Below are 17931 nucleotides of genomic sequence, written 5' to 3'. Positions count from 1 at the left end.
CCCTTTATCTTTAATCCACTCATTTTTTCCCCTATTTTCACAATCTCCTAGTTCAAATTCTCATCTGCCCCTAGCCTTTTGTACTAGCCTCCACAATGAGACTGATTCCCTCATCCTACTATCAATCTTTCTAAAAGGCAAATCTGATTCTGTTACCCTGCAGAGCAGTGTAAAACTTCAGTCAGCTACTCATGATCCTGTATTTGTCCATCTGTATACCCTTGCCTGACATTTCTTTCTTCTTCCTTAAGTTCTATTCAAACATATTATTACTCCCACAATATACTATTGTAGCATCACCCTTCATGGCTTTGTACCTGCGCTGCTCTTTTCTGCAATCCATTCTACTTACTCGCCAAATCTCAGCTCAGGAAAGCACAGTGTACTCTTGGAAGCCATTCACACTCTTCCAAACAGATGAGGGTCCTCCTTCTTGCTTTTCTGCGGTACCTTGTATATTCTTTTATTTTAGCACATACCTCATAATCTCTTTTTCTCCCTTCCCTATTTAATTACACTCAAGGAGAGGCACTCTATGTTTCCCTTTCATATGGGCTGCACCCGCAGCATTTCTATTTCAATAAATAATTGAAATACTGTTTAATGAAGTAATGAAATTATTTTTATAGGCCTTACTTTTCGGAGGCAGGGTAGATAAGAGTACATGGACAGGATCTTATAAATAGAAACGTACAACCTGCCCTTGCACAATTACTTTGTAAGTTGTATTCATTACCCCGAAGAGTGACTAAGAGTGACTGGGCTTATTAAAACTTGGAAAAACTTGACAATTTTCTTACCGTCCTTGCATCCCATATAGACAGGGACTTATCTGCAGAAGCTGTGAGGAGAGTGTTGGAGCAAGGAAAGAACTCAATGCTGTTGACGGAGTCTGTATGTCCATACAAAGTGCATCTGCATCTTTCACTGTAGAGAGAGAAATTAAGAGTTAAAATTGGAGTTAGCACCTAGGTGTTCCTTATGCTGTATAGAACAATGCTGATAAAATAGTTTAAATATCTAAGGTGTAACGTACTTTAAATGGCAAAATGTACAAGAACAATATTTTTTAAAATTCTAAAACTACCTTATATTCTAAGCACTTTATAAATTAGTAGCATGAAATTGACTAAATTTAAATTATCTTTAATTTAAAAAGTCACTTGCTAAAGCCATCTTTACACTATCTAATTTATTCCTTCTCGTGAATGACTACATAGAAATTGTTCCCCTATCATAAACGAATATGCTGAGAAAAGAAAACAGTCCACTAACATGTTAAGACCAGATAAACTGCTTTAAGTCTTTTTGTTTCTTTCCCCCTCAACTTTAACTGTGCATTAGAATCGCCTGAGATACTTTTAGCCCATTCTTAGCCTCAAGGCCCACATATTCTATTTCAATTGGTCTGAGATGGAGCCTGAGTATTAGTGTGAATTAACCTCCCCTCTTGGTTATTATAATTTGCCTTCAGGGATGAGAATCTAAACCAATGGTTTTCAAAGGGTTTTACACAGGCCGACAGCATCAGCATTTCTTGGGAATATATCAAAATGCAAATTCCCCAGTGGGATTGAGGCCCAGAGACCTGTTTTAAGAAGCTCTCTAGGTAATTCTGATTCAGGCTACAGTTTGAGGACCACTTATCTAAACTGTTAGAAATAACTGAAAAGAAAAGACAACTACAGTTTTGCCTTTTTTTTTTCCATTTTATGAAAGGGTTGTTCTTACTGAAGCAAGGTATAGGTATACACAGCACTATCTATCACTCTTCATTTGTAATGTTTGATTGCTTTTAATTAACTTTATTTATAAACCTATTTTAAAAATTGACAGAGTGGACATAAGGTAACTAATAATACTGTGAACAGATGAGTCAATATAAGTACATTTTTAATATGATGACCCATTAGTTAAGCTCTGATCAGTATAATACTTTTTAAAAAATTCTTTATTGTTTAAAGTATTACATGTAGTATTACATATATCTCCTTTTCCTCCCATTGGGCTCTCCCAGGCAACCCCCACTCCCCAGCACTTGCCCTCACCCCACTAGTGTCTGTGTCGATAACCATGCATACAAGTCCTTTGGTTGATCTCTTACGCCTCCCTGCGCAGCACCTTGCCTTAAGGACTTAAATAGACTTTTCAAAAGTGGACATACAGAAGGCCAAGAGAGACATGAAAACATACTCAAAGTCACTAATCATCCCAGAGGTGGAAAACAAGACCACAATGAGATACCATCTCATATCTGTCAGAATGGCTAACATCAACAAATTGACAAAGGACCAGTGCTGATAAGGATGTGGAGAAAAAGGAACCCTCGTGCACTGCTGGTGGGAATGCAGACTGGTGCAGCCACTGTGGAGAACAGTATGGAGTTTCCTCAAAAAACTAAAAATGGAACTCCCATTTGACCCAGTAATCCCACTTCTAGGAAGATATCCCAAGTATAATACTTTTTGTCTGAATTATTGATAACTTTAATTAGCTAATTTCTGATGCACTGTATGTCCTTCTGTGGAATTGGGTTTATATTCATTTATTCCTCAATTTTTGAAATTCTTCATAAATTCTTGTTCCTTTTTATTATGACAGCTATCTTCTAAAGATGAATGGCAAAAGAAGGGAAATGAACTTAGGTTATCACTAATTTCTAACCACATTTATTGTCTTCCACAAAGACGTATCACCAAGTATGTTACTGACTTGTTCCCTGAAGTGCATCTTTCCTCCAATTTTGTATTTTAAAGTATAGATGTAGCTGTTGTAATACCTGCATGACAGCCTGTATTTTCATTGTAAATGCTCCTGATCTCCTACCACCCTCCACCTGCCTCACCTATGGAATCTTCTTTATCTCCACTATCTAACAATAGAAGTGTCTTGTTAGGATTTACATTCCTAACCCCAATAGAGTATCCAGTACTGTACTTCTCCTCTCACCATAAACAACTATCAAGTTACACATATTGCATAAGGCAACCATTGCTGGCATTGAACTAAACACAGTGCAGGTTGGAAATCCCTTAATGAAGGGAAAAACAGCATGAGCGCCACGGCCTCCGTGCTTTCTGCTTGGAAGCACTTCCGCGCTATCAGCTGCGTTGATAGAAGGAACCCAGCTAGAACTAAAGTCTCACTGAGCCCAAGGGCAGTGAGAACAGTCTGGTTGCTGAATGCCTGAATTTGCAGGGAAGGGAACTTGAGCAAAAGAGGCTGCACTGGGAATGGTAGTTGTTTGTGTGAGGATTTATTATGAATCGTTGGCCAAGGTCTAGAGGGCATTTCTACAGACGTTTCCAGGAGCCTAGAAGAGATTTCCTGCTCTGTGGGTGAGAACTGCCAGAGACCAGGCACTGCTGGAAGACATTGGACTCTAATGCCAACCAGAGTGGAGAGAACTTTCTGAGTACCTCGTACTTTCAGTTGGGACTGCAGAAACGTTCCACCCTAGAAGCAAGGGTCAAATTCATGAATTAAGTTCAAAACTCAAATAGACTTTTCTGACCAAAGAATAAAACCAAGCTTAAAGGGCAAAAATAACTTGCCTAAAATTTAACTGATTGCTAAAACTGATTTCACTTCCTTTCATAGAAAGGCCACCTAACACAGACTCCCTACAATTTGCCATTAACAATATTTAGCATATAATTTTTAAATAGTTAATACTGTAACTGCTCAGAAATTTCATTTATTTAATATGACCTTTTATCCTTTCCTTCCTTTTGATTCAAACTGGCCTCATCTAGCACCCTTACTCACCTGCCTCTTTGTCCCTGCACGTCACTCCCTTAGTTATTAAGCTCTCAAGACAATGACAAAGCCTTGACCATGGAGACAGAGTTCTAATAAAAGTAGAGATAACATTTAGGCCTCAGTTGTGTTTAAGCTCCAAAATGACCCCACTGAACACATCTTTGTGAAATCAGATGAAGTAACACCATGGCTGACATCAGGATCAAGTACACTGATCAACTACTCCCTACCCTAGTGTTGATCAATCAGTAGAGACCACCACCTTGACTATGACCCTAACTCCCTTAGTCACCATGAATAATGATTTCCCCCCTATATAAACCCATCCATTAGAAGCCACTGGGGAGACAGATCTTTGAACATTAGCTCATTTTTTACTCTGGGTATGGTGCCATTTCCTCAACTAATAAACTTGTACTTTCTTTGCTGAAAACTCCTGTTTCCATTTTATTTGGCTTTGACACACGCAGACAAATGGACCCCATTAGTTAGTAACACTACACATGTGAAGAGGTTGAAAATGAGACATATATATATATATATATATATATATGAATGAATAACTGAATATTTATAGTAATCCTATTCTTGTCAAGTATGTTTTTCATACACATATGGGTCAAGTTACATACATGTTCACAGAAAGAAAGAGAATCTTTAATATTTGGAATAGCTATTCCATTGACATATATGTCTTCCGCTTTCTAAAGGCATGAAATATATAGCTGCTGGGAGGTGTTTTATGTTTAATTAAAAGGAAATAAAAAGAAAAGAAAACATAAAGATAGACAAAATTTCATAAAAATTTAACAAAAACAAGCAAGATAATATAAAAGCAATACAGATTATTGCAATAAAAAAGAAAGATATATGTGAACAGCATCAGAAAAATATTAAAGTATGGTTCATATTTCTAACCTCCTATGAGCAATTACTGAAACAAAAGTTCCATCTGTGACAAAATTAAGCAGTACACTTTGGAAGTGGTTGATTAGTGGCAACTTATTAAAAGGCTATATTTATTAAAGAGAATAAAACTAAATAGGATATTTATTATTTTTAATTGGAGCATTTCAACATATAAATAATTATGCTCTTACTTTAATTTTTTTACATAAAGAATTAGCCATTAAACTAAGTATTCTATTTGCAAAATTTGGTAATATTTTGAAGGCAAATGCAACAGTATTATGAGTATATTTATGTCATCACAATAAAGACCTAAGAAATACAAATACGCAGGAAATGCATAATCTAAGTAATGTCTGTCCTTACATATTATGTGCACTACTGAGAAGGAAAAAAAATGGTGCACATTCACAATTTATATTCAGGGTTTGTCTGTTATCATTAAAACCTAATTAAATTATTTGGGAGTGTATATTCATTTAAGGTGGTGAGGTAGAGGGAGAAATTTCTCAATTATACATTAAACTTCACATAGCTTCCCAAATGAAAAGGAAAAGATGGGTCTTTTTATAGCTTAAGGGAAGAAAGAACTGCTCAAGGGGGAAAGAAATCGGCTCCAGAGTCACTGGCTAAAGGTGGGGGCATTCCAGGCAGAGGAGTTGCAAGAGCAGGCTTGTGAGAGATTAATTAGCTGCCAGAGAAGGAAGTCCTACTCAGAATTCCTTTGCAAGGTGAAAATGGACTAAAGTGATGGAGCATGACAGCACCATAAGAAATGGAAGTGATTTGTACATTTCCATCAAAAACATAAACACTGAAGCTTGATGCAATTTTCTCTCTGTTGCCCTGTCTGCTGGTTTCCTATCATTTTTGTAGGCAGAAGTTAGTTCACAAGCAATAGCTCATTCTTCGCTCACCTCCTGCCTTTTCTTTATTTCCCTTTGTCTCCTCTATTTTCTTTCCCTGCCCCCTTGATTTAATTTATTATTCTAGTAACCGAATGATGGATATTCTTCTGAACTTTCCACTCGCTGTAAAACAAAGCTATCTATTCTTCTAGAGCAGTTACATTTTCATTTAAAATGCATTTCCCACACATTGTTAACTCATAAGACTACACCATTTCTCCTTTGTGAGGCATTCAATTTTAGAGGTTTTATTTTATTTTTTTGATATGTTTGTCTTAACACTGTAATATTGAATATGAAACCATACCTTTAAATTTAAGGTTTGTATGAATTTAGAGATCAATAAAATTTGGTTAATGGAATTATGGAACATTTACAAAAGGCAGCAGCAATATATGTTTAAGTAAATATGAAGAAAAGAGCCCAAAATATCTATCCTAGCTTGAAAAAATTAACTGGAATTCATTATCTTATTAACCCTTAGTAAGACCTGGATTTTAAATAGTATTTATATAATTGAGCCAACATACAATGATAAAATATTTAATGGGGTTTATCTTTATGAAATACTATCTAAAATAATCATAAGTGAAACCTATTTAAATCCTCATATTGCAATTCATAACTTTCAAGTTCAGTGAGAGATTCCTCCCATCTCTGGATGGTTTGTTAAAGTTTATATATACACTAGTTTTAAAACCCACCAGATTTTTATCTCAGCAAGGCAAACTCTTCAGGTGACATCCAAATTTTGACTTCAAAAGTTAATAACATGTTACTAATGAGAGCATTTTGTTTGCTTTGTATTACCACAAATAATATAAAAACCTTCACCAGGCAATAGTTTTTTTTTTCTGTTACTATGGAATTCAGTTGAACAGTTAGTGAAGGAAGTGATATTTACATAAAATCTACCAGGGAGTCTGCCACAAACTCTACCTTCAAGTTCACTATCATCTATCATGAAATAATAATCTGTGATGTGTTCTGAGTACCTCATGGAGGAAAGATCATGAAAAGGTCACAGTTCCTGGACAAGGAAAGTTCTTGTCCAAAACCCTAAACCATAACACACAGTCTGAGCCTTACTTCGAAATGGTAATAACACTTCACAAATGTAAAGGGCATGTTCCTGGTGAACTCAAATACCTGAAATGCAGCCAGGAGGTTGGGAATAAAAGCAAAAGGTGAATAAATAAAATAACTGTAATAGAGTTGAGCACTCAAGAGTACCAAGTCCTCACTCAGACTTGTTGAACAGTCAACTGAATTGTTTTTGCTAAGGGTGTGGGTGCAGGGAGGGGTTAAGAGGCTGCCCTGCTGTGCACGTTGATAACAGTGAGCAAATGTGGATGCTTAGCTGCAAATGGCAGTAAACTGGGAAATGGAAAAAATAAAATAAAAAGACCAAATATTGGAATGGCAACCTGAGGGAAATTAGTAAAGGCAAAAGAAAATAACTCTTTTTACTACACAGTTCCTACATTTAACATTAAGCATCTATTGAGTGCTTACTGTTCTAATTCACATATATTAACACCCTGAAGTGCAGTTGGCCCTCATTACTTGCAGATTCCCTATTTGTGAATTGCCCACTTGCTAACCGTCATTTATAACCCCCAAATCAATGCTTTTGCAGACATTCCCAGATGTGGCCACACACAGAATGGCCAAAAATTAGTCCCATGATGTGCACATTCCCTGCTGAGGTCAAACTAGGCAAAGCTCCGCCTTCTTATTTCAAGTCTCATACTATATATACAAGGGGTCCCTTGTGCCGCTTTAGTACCACTGTTTTCACATTTTTGTGCTTTTCATAGTAATTTGCTGTTCAAAATGGCCTTCAAGTGTAGTGTTATCCAGTGTTCTGAAGAGCAACAAGCCCCATAATGTGACTTACAGAAGAAATATGTGTGTTAAATAAGCTTTGTTCATGCATGAGCTACATAGCGCTGTTGACTATGAGTTCAAGGTTAATGTATCAATAATATATAGTAAACAAGGTGCCTTGAAACAGAAACACACACAAAACAAGTTTATATATTGATTGCTTGATGAACCAGCTTACAGGAAACTAACCCTGTGTTTCTCTTAGGAACAAGAATTTCATATTCACCAATTTAGTGTTTGCTGTGACTTTATAGATTACTAGAGGACCAGTGCATGAAATTCATGCACAGGGAGGGGGGTTCCCTCATTTCAGCCTGCACCCTCTCCAATCAGGGACATCCCTCTCGCAATCTAGGACTGCTGGCTCCTAACCCCTCACCTGCCTGCCTGCCTGATTGCCCCTAACCACTCTGCCTGCCTGCCTGATTGCCCCTAATCCCTCTGCCTGCCTGCCTGATCATCCCTAACCTCTCTGCATGCCTGCCTGATCGCCCCCAACTGCTCTCCCCTGCCAGCCTGATCACCCCTAACTGCTCTCCCCTGCCTGCCTGATCACCCCTAAATGCCCTCCCCTGCCAGCCTGGTTGCCCCCAACTGCCCTCCCTTCCTGGTTTGATTTCCCCTAACCCCCTGCTGGCCTAATATCGCCCCCAACTGCCCTCCCTTGCCAGCCTGATTGCCCCTAACTGCCTCTGCCTCAGCCCCCACTACCATGGCTTTGTCCAGAAGGAAATCGAATGTCTGGAAGATGGCTGGTCGACCCAGTCTAATTAGCATATTACCCTTTTATTAGTATAGATGGATTATATAGGATAGGATTGCTTAAATGGTGGGGGAAAGCCTTTTTCACCAGGAGGAGATGCTCTTGACAGACAAAAATACATAATCCCTATATCTGGACTAATAGCCAGCCATATGCACTATACTACCAAACCAGTTATTAAAAAATTGAACCGCTTTCCTACACCTTACACCAAACAGCTGTTGCCCTTAAAACCCCTCCTCAGCCCCCATCTTAGGTTCTGCCTTCGTAGTTCACCCAGATTAGGTTCTGATTGGTCGGTTTCTATGCCAGTCAGCGTCAAAAGATCCGCCTCCTACGCAACCATTGGCTCCTCGCAGTTCACTCAGATTTGGTTCTGATTGGTCGGTTTCTATGCCAGTCAGCATCAAACGCTTAGCCTCCTAGGCAGCTATTGACTCTTCTGGAAAATCCAGAACAGTCCCGCTGACAGCTGCCTTTTTCTCCAGGCCTGTCTCTGGTCCTGATCCGAAGCCTCCATGGCAGCTGCAGATCAGGCCCCGCCTTTCTCTTTCCCTGGGCCTCGCCAGCAGCCATAGCGACTGTGGATCAGGCCCTGCGTCTCTCTCTCGGGGCCTATCTCTGGGCCTGATCCACAGCCTCTGTGGCAGCTGCTGATCAGACCCTGCCTCTCTCCAAGCCTCTCTCTAGGCCTGATCCACAGCCACTGCAGCTGTGGCAAGTTCATTAGGCCTCCGGCCCCGGCCCTGGGCCAGAGGCTAATGACCTAGCCGCACCTGCCCCGCCCCACTCCCCTACCCCCCACTGCCCTGCCTACCACCAGCCTTGTTGTGATAAGAGCCTGTGGGCTGCAAGGGAGGGACCAAGAGGTGCTCCATGCACTTCCTGGTGACTGCTCATCTGTCTAGTCGTTTAGGTTGTGATAGCTCTAGGATATTATTGGTATAGATAGCTAACTACCTTAAATTACATGCACTAACTGCACTGATAAGTTTTCCAGTTTAAAGATAAGAAAAGCTCAATATACAGAATCCTGGTAACTGTCTCGGTATTACACAGGTAAGTTAGTGATGGAGGTACCATTTCCCCCCCCCCAAATAGTTGGCTTAAGACCATGAACTTTTATCTACTATCTACACTGTCTTCCTCAGTGTACTGCATAATATAATGCCAACTGAAGACCTTGGATCACCAGCCATGGATGAAATTATGCTCCACAGGCAGAACAATACAACATATATTTCATAGAAAGTTGATTTAAGAAATAGTTACTATTAAAATAGTTCAGTGCTTGAGGTGAAACATTATCTAGAAAATTAATTATTAGCCTATCCTCCCATAGTGCCAGACAGATCAATCTTTATGAATTAGAAACATTTTTAAATTTAGGTAAAATGAATGTTATCAGGTCTGGCATAGTGGTACATACATTGTAGTCAATTTGTATTGTTCACAAGACAATGGTACACATCTCTCCCTAGTTCCACGTTTAGTGATTTCACGGGGGAATTTGAAATTTGTCATGGTGAGAGACTTAAACCGTGGAAACTGACAAGTGCCACACATCAGGGTTTTGTTTTTCTGAGAGTGGTTCACGAGTACTCCACTGCCTGATCCCAATATCCTTAGTTCAGCCAGAATTTATTTATATTTCAAATTTATTTTAATTAAAGATTTCTTTAAAAATCCCATTCATCACCTGCTCACACTTTGCATGTATAACAAGCGTTTCCTTTATTTTATTTTATGTTATTTTGTCATGTTTATATATTTTATAATCCAGCACATTTGGTATGGTGAGAATAAATTTAAGTGCCTTGGTTCTTAAGAACTCAATACCAAACTATTTCCTTAGTAATTCCCTGACTCTTCCTTTCCATTCAGAGCATAGGCTTGTTAGCTGCCATTCATATCTTCTGGGTAGTGTTGAACCTACTAAACAAATCCAAAATATTCTTTTTCCTGAAGGACAGAAAGGGCTAGAAGTGAGATTGTCACATTGACTCATGGTCTAGGTGTCTGAAGTTAATAGACTAAACGAAATGGTTACTTATGCTTTAGAACCTGTGTCTTATGATGTGGAACCATGAAAAGCAATCCTTCATGTGCCTGAACCTCAGCCCCGAATAAGAAAGTGAACGCTCTCATGCTTTCAATCACACGCTGTTGCTTTTTTGTGTCCTGTAGTTAGATGAGTTTCTAAAGAACTTCGGATTCTAACAATTCTACAATTCAAACCTATCAACCACCTTTTTAAATGTCTTGTTTTTTTTTACCTACAAACAAATCAACAGAGTTGTTTTGAAAAATTTTTTCCCCCGCAAACAAAACTAAACAAAATAGGAAATAAAGTAGCTTTAAAGATCATTGTAATCAACTTCATTGTTAATGGGAAGTTATCAATAGATGTAACATTTAGTACTTTAAATCCAAAAAACCACTTCTGAAATCTTCCATTCAATTTTCTTTTTACAAGATATTTTAATATAATATGGTCAAAAGTAGCCACATTGATACATTTGAATCTTATACTTCTTTTCCTTTCCGTGTCAAGACTTTGAAAGACAGTTTAGTCAGAAGCCAAGATTGGGAAAAAGGTTGATGACAAGAGGCAAGATCTCGAGCCACCATAGCTGGGCTCTAGGAGAGTAGGGAGCCCAGCAAGCACAGCAGAAGGAAAGGAAGCGGGGCTGAAACAAGGGGGGAATATCCTTAGCTATCCAGGGACTGGAATGTTGCGGGTGGGGGAGAGAGATTTCAATATGGGTTTCCCTCATGCTCAGAGTTTTCATTCAAAGCTCGGGTTTCTTGCCCTGACTAGTGCAGCTCAGTTGGTTGAGTATTGTCTTGCACACCAAAAGGTCTCCTGTTTGATTCCCAGTCAGGGCACATGCCCAAGTTGTGGGTTCAGTACCTGGTTGGAGTGTATATGGGAGGCAACTAACTGATGGTTCTCTCTCACATGAATGTTTCTCTCTCCCTCTCTCTCCCCCTCTCCCTTCCTCTTGCTAAAATCAATAAAAACACTAAAAAATAAAATAAAATAAAGATTGGTGTCTTCTGACCATAAAGAGGTAAAAAACTGAATGGGCCCACCACACCCATCTGCCACATCACCCCGTTTGTTTCCTTCAGAGCACCAATCGCTGGGTGAAACTAGCTTGATTGTTTTTGCCCTTGTGCCCTCTCCCACCTTTCTGTTCTGCTTAGAGTTATACATTCCAGGAGGGCACCATTACTTCCCAATACTTAACCCTCAACCCAATTTCCTTCCCTTTGGATTTCATCTTAAAATAATGAATATATTGTTTTAAAATAAACTTAACTGAGCCATATGTGGATTTTAATTAGCTTTAAAAAAGAAAGAATTATATGACTAGCACAAATGTTCCAAGAACCAATTCCCCCTGAAGACACTGTAGAAACTGCCAGTTTAGGTTAGTTTATTTTTCCTCATCTAAAAGTGGAATCTCGTTAGCTTAAACCTCTTGTCTTAATTCACAAGCTTATTCTTAGGAACAAGACTTTATTAAGAGTATTAAATTGATAAATCCTATATCATCATTCTTAATGGTATCAACTGGTGGTCCCATTTTTCCACTGTATTACTTTGGAATGTGAGTAAAAATGAACATTTTAAAATGTTTGAATGAGAACGAAACCATTGGTAAAGAAATGTTGGGAAACATTTTAAGCCTACCAGGGGACCTTCAGTGTTGTCATAGCACATCTAGTATACAATGCTTCTTGCAACTTAATTATCCCTTGATTGCTGCCATCAGCTGCCCAGAATAACTTGACACAGAATGGTCTTAGTTCCCCGCTGTCTCTGTCTGCTATATATATCTAACACCTTTCTGAGTTGGAAAAAACAAAGTTTATAGCAATACTTCAGATAGAGTCATTTTTAACATCTAAAGAAAAATTGTATGGAACTGTCTGTACACTCTCATCTGTCTGTCCCTGGGGTGTCTTCCTATTTCCTTCTCTTCTTACTCTTTAATAAATTCTATAACAACTGAAGGCAAGAATGAAAGATGGAGATCATTGGCAAAGGTTACATGGACTCTAGAAGAAATACAATTAAACCCAGCTTGAACTTCCTAAGTCAGGATACATTTCTTTATGAATGCCCTCCCTGGAAATGAAAATACTGGAAATGGTAAACAATTTAAATACAGATCATTTTTCTCAATCAGTCCAACTCTCCTGTTTGCCCTCCTTCTATCCAGACCCGAGGGCTTTATACCCACCAAAGAAGAATATAAAATATATAAAAAACATTAAAAAAGACAAAAACAGAAAGGGCAGACAGTTTAGTAATAACATTGGTGGAAGAGCTTCCTCATGACTTTACTATCATTTCAGTTAGGGATACAATGGCTTTACACCTGCCTTTACTCAATATCTTTACACTGAGTACAGTGACCATACATTCCAGATTTTCCTGACAGACTTGATTTTGTATAATTTTATTATTTTCAATAAATATGATAAATACAATATAATACCTTTAATATGATTTAATTTCTGTGTCTCTGAAATAGTTACATGAATGATGCACAAATCAGACTAAACTCCTTGTCATAATTTGGCCATTAAGTATTTATTTTAAATTTGTATTTTGGAATGAATTTCTTTTACACAGTGAGCCTGGTGATGTCAGTGTGTGAGGTTATTTCTCTATGACAGCATAATCTGTTGAAACATTAATCCACATTATTTTCCTCCTGTTTCACCCCAATCTTTTAGTTGAAGCAAGGACAGAGGCTTTGTAAATCCTTGCCTTTGGATGTTGGATGGACAGACAGCAGAAACTACACAGAGGCAAAGGCATTTCTCATCTTTTGTTAAACTCTATCCTCAAGCAAGTCATCTCTGAAGGATGGAAAGCTTCTGGAAAGCTTTTAAAGGTGAAGAAAACGAGTGAGAGGGATTTCCTTGAAGGGGGGAGAGGGTATGGATGCTTGTCAGGCTCCATGAGAAGGAACGTCATATTACTCATTGCAGTGCCTGGAGAAAGGTGCCAGATCTCACATGGAAAGGATACCTGGTTCATGTGAAAGGTTGCTTCCCAGGTCCAAGGCTCACCCTTTGTCCAAAAATACCAGGTACTCTAGGTGTAACACCAAAATGACAGACATCACCATGAAGCTGGGACACTGAGAAGTACGTTGATAACATGACTAGGGGTGTCCTGATTTCCAGTGGTGAATGAGGTCCTAGGTCATCAGCACAGTTCTAGGGAATGGATGCACTGATAATGCCGAAGTTATAATTTCCAGCTAGACTTCTGAGAAAAAGACACAAGTTCAAATTATCTTGATTCCAGAAAACAAGGAAATAAAATATTTCTCCCATGCCTGATTAGTAGGCAGAGATTCATGATCAGGGGTTGTACATGTATGCATCACATAATAACTCCACAGATGTTATTTACGGCAGGGAGAGAGAGACGTTAGGAGGGGTGGAGTCAGTCTTTTCTACGCTACAGCATGAGCACCTCCAGGGTCCTCTCAAGCCCCGGATCTGCTTTCCCTGACGCCCCCACGCTTCCTGGAGGCCTCCTGGGCTCTCCTCCAGGTGGACCCACCTGACAGTAGTCCATGCTACTCATCAGTTCCCAAGGGCTTTGGCTGCTGTTTCTAGAACTTATTTATACATAGTAGCTTTTCTATTTCATAATTCTTAGGTCAAGCTTTGGTGAGCATCTAGCTAATTTAATTAATTAATCCTAATGCAAAAAAATCAGAAGGATGCATAAGAAGACTTCCTTTAATCTAGTGTCCACCCTCCCTTTTCTCTTGGGTCTGTTCCACCAGAGAATATTTTTAATAGTTAACTTCTGAATTTCATCATAAATGCTATGTAAAAACCATAATAAAGCTATGTATTGATTCTTCTTCCAAGAAAAGTCATTTTAATTGTAGGAATATTACTCCATACCAGGAAAAACACACACACACACACACACACACACACACACACACACACACACAAATAAGATAGTAAGCTAGTAGGAAAATAAATATTTGTGGTCACAAAGGACCTTGTAATATCTATTAAATTGTATGATTAAGTCAATTGACTCTGCATCTGTTCTTGATTATGAAAATAATTTTGCTCCATTGATATCTTTAAACCAAGTATATCCTTTTTAATCTCCTTTATTTTGTAGCTGTAATGTGAAGAGCAAACTTTAAAAAGAGGTTTCTGACAGAGAAACCAAGATGGCGGCATAGGTGAACACCTAAACTGCTGCTTCGCACAACAATTTCAAAACTACAGCTAAAAAACAGAACGGACATCATCCAGAACCACAGGAGAGCTGGCTGAGGTGAAATTATACAACTAGAAAGAAAGAGAGGGGCACGCGGAGATTCAGAGGAGCTGCAAAAAGCTGAGGTATGGATATACCTGCGTGGAGAGGACAGGCGGCTGAGTGCCTGGCTGGCTTTCTCTAGCGGGAAGGAGACAGAAGCTCCCGACTGCACTGAACCCCAGTTCTGACTGCACTGAACCCCAGTTTCGGGCAAGACCCTGGGGACCCAGACTCATACGAGGGCAGTCTGGACTTTCGGGAAAAGAGAGGAGTGCATGGAAACTCAGGGAAGCCGCGAAAGGCAGAGGTCTGGAGGGGCACGCACAAGTGCGCGCAGAGAGGACTGCAGCGATTACCGAGGGACACTGAGACCCAGGGGCCTCATAGGGCAGGGCTGACTTGAAGCCAAGGCTGTCTGCTCAGCCCTAAGACTCCACCCCATCCAAGCTGAACACAGAGGCTTTTGCAATTTTGTAAGTCTTGTCTCAAAAGGTTGTCTCCAGCACAAAAGTTCTCCCGGCGTAGACACAGCTGATCCTCACAGCCAATTGGCCTGGAGGTCAATTCCTCCCAGTGATACCAACAACAATCAAGACTTAACTACAACAAGGCTGTACACACAGTCCACAAAGGGGTGCACCAAGAGTGTCCACCTCAGGTAACCGGGGAGGCTGAGCCACTGGGCCATATAGGACACTTAGCATACAAAGCTACTCTACCAACTCAGGGAAGCAGCGAAAATGTGGAGACAAATAAATAGATCATAAACGAAAGAAATGGAGGAAAACAAACGACTGGATATATAATTCAAAACCACGGTTATAAGGTTTTTCAAGGATTTCCTAGAAAAGGCCGATAAATTTAGCGAGACCCTCGAGGATATGAAAAAGGACCAACTAGAAATTAAACATACACTGACTGAAATAAAAAATATTATACAGAGACCTAACAGTAGACTAGAGGAATGCAAGAATCAAGTCAAAGATTTGAAATACAAAGAAGCAAAATACACTCAACCAGAAAAGCAAAAAGAAAAAAGAATCCAAAGAGTTGAAGATAGTGTAAGGAGCTTCTGGCACAACTTCAAGCATACCAACATCAGAATTATGGGGGTGCCAGAAGAAGAGAGAGAGCAAGATACTGAAACCCTATTTGAAGAAATAATGACTGAAAACTTTCCCCACCTGGTGAAAGAAATAGACTTACAAGTCCAGGAAGTGCACAGAACCCCAAACAAAAGGAATCCAAAGAGGACCACACCAAGACACATCATAATTAAAATGCCAAGAGCAAAAGACAAAGAGAGAATATTAAAAGCAGCAAGAGAAAAGTAGTTAGTTACCTACAAGGAGCACCCATATGATTGTCAGCTGATTTCTCAACAGAAACTATGCAGGCCAGAGGGAGTGGCAAGAAATATTCAAAGTGATGAATAACAAGAACCTACAACCAAGATTACTCTACCCAGCAGTTATCATTCAGAATTGAAGGTCAGATAAAGAGCTTCACAGATAAGAAAAAGCTAAAGGAGTTCATCACCACCAAACCAGTATTATATGAAATGCTGAAAGGTATTCTTTAAGAAGAGGAAGAAGAAGAAAAAGGTAAAGATAAAAATTATGAACAACAAATACATATCTATCAACAAGTGAATCTAAAAATCAAGTGAATTGAAAATCCGATGAACAGAATAAACTGGTGAATATAATAGAATCGGGGAACATAGAAAGGGAGTGGACTGACAATTCTCAGGGGGAAAGGGATATGGGGGGTGTGGGAAGAGACTGGACAAATATCGTACACCTATGGATGAGGACAGTGTGGGGGGAGGTAAGGGCAGAGGGTGGGGTGAGAACTGGGTGGAGGGGAGCTATGGGGTGAAAAGGAGAAACTATTGTAATAATCTGAACAATAAAGATTTATTAAATTAAAAAAAATAATAAAAAGAGGTTGCTTTTCAAAGCAGCCATGAATCTCTGTCTCAGATTCACTGAATGGAAGCAAACACTTTAATAGTAATACAAGTAATTATTTTCTACCTGCACCTTAGTTTTCTAAACAACTTAAGGAAAATTGTTTTCTCTCTTTGAAATATCTACATAATAGCTGGATTGTAAGAGATGACTTCTAAAAGGGTCTCATTTTTGATCTGTAACTAGTGAATAAAACTATGATCCTTCTGTTTATCAGAAAGGATTAACTATCATAGGAATAATTTGATATTGCAAATTTTAATGAATACTTTAAGCATCTGCTTTCATACCTCCACTTTACTCAATGACCTCTACCTTTTATATTGAAACTGACATTCTCTCTTTTCCTGAGCATTCATTTACCAGTGCATTGAAATATGTCACCTAATGTGTGCTCCTCACCATTATTACAGTGAATTATATATGAGGGCTCACTGCATTTGACTGCCGCCAGGATGGCTATTCAGCCCTCCTCCCCATAAAACACACAAACACTGAACTAATTAATGTTTTAAATAAAACGACCACCTGTAAAAAATATATATTAAACCAAGTTTGTAAAAAGACACACATGCTTTTCTTTATAACATCATATTGAACTGACTTTTCTTAACTTCCACCTGCTGTTTTTGCTTCACAAATTCATTTGTTAGGACCTGAATATATTGTTAGAAAAGTTCTGCAGGATCTTCTTACATATTATTATAAAGATATTACCTTGGTCATGTTGATAGATTGTTACCAACTTAAAGATAAGGATCATGAAGAGAATGGCATTTGTATCCCCCACCCACCATGTGCTTTTTATCTCTCAGATGTGATGTGTTCAAATCAAGGACAGAATTTGTAGTGAGGACCCACATACAAGCACAGTAAAGTGACCAGATTAAGATATTAAAATGCCAGTTTATTTTATGAGGTTATAAATATTTCCTATCATGTCTTTACATTTTATGACCTCTATTTTATTCCTTGGTAGATGCACATAAGACATACCCAATTATTCATGTCAAGAATTTAAAACTACCAGCGTTTCAATAAAGACAGACATATTTTTTTGGTTACCATATTTTATCTTTGGTTTCAATATATTTCTTAAACAAAGCCTAGATTTTATGGGAGAAAACATTGTTTTCCTATTAAGCATATCTTTCTTAAAAAGCAACAGTTAACGTTGGATTTCCTCTGCTTTCTGGCCTGGACCTGGAACTGGACTCAAGATGGATACAATTTCCACAACAGAAATTGAATACAGTATATGGCTCTAGGGCAGAGCCATTAAAATTATACTTTAGGGTGCTTACTTTTGAATGTCCATTTTTCTTAAGAAACCAGAATCAGCACATTACTTATATTTATCCTGATGACACAGTCTCCATATTCCTTTTCAAATGACTTCAGCTA

The 17931-nt window shown here is 38.7% G+C and overlaps 1 protein-coding gene across 1 annotated transcript in view; it reads right to left on the bottom strand.

Annotated features, from left to right (window-relative positions):
• Positions 1-17931, bottom strand: part of LOC307106541 (sperm-associated antigen 16 protein-like) — a gene marked incomplete at its 3' end in the record, with an annotated part of 592327 nt that overhangs the window by 276970 nt on the left and 297426 nt on the right. The window contains exon 5 of the mRNA XM_079783103.1: positions 801-927. Coding sequence (XP_079639229.1) covers positions 801-927 — 127 coding nt within the window. The remainder of the gene's footprint in view (positions 1-800; positions 928-17931) is intronic.

The sequence above is a fragment of the Cnephaeus nilssonii genome, assembly GCF_951640355.1.
Source record: "Cnephaeus nilssonii genome assembly, chromosome: 10".
NCBI lineage: Eukaryota > Metazoa > Chordata > Mammalia > Chiroptera > Vespertilionidae > Cnephaeus > Cnephaeus nilssonii.
Note: the sequence above shows the minus strand (reverse complement) of the source record. Positions and strands in the feature narration are given on the sequence as shown.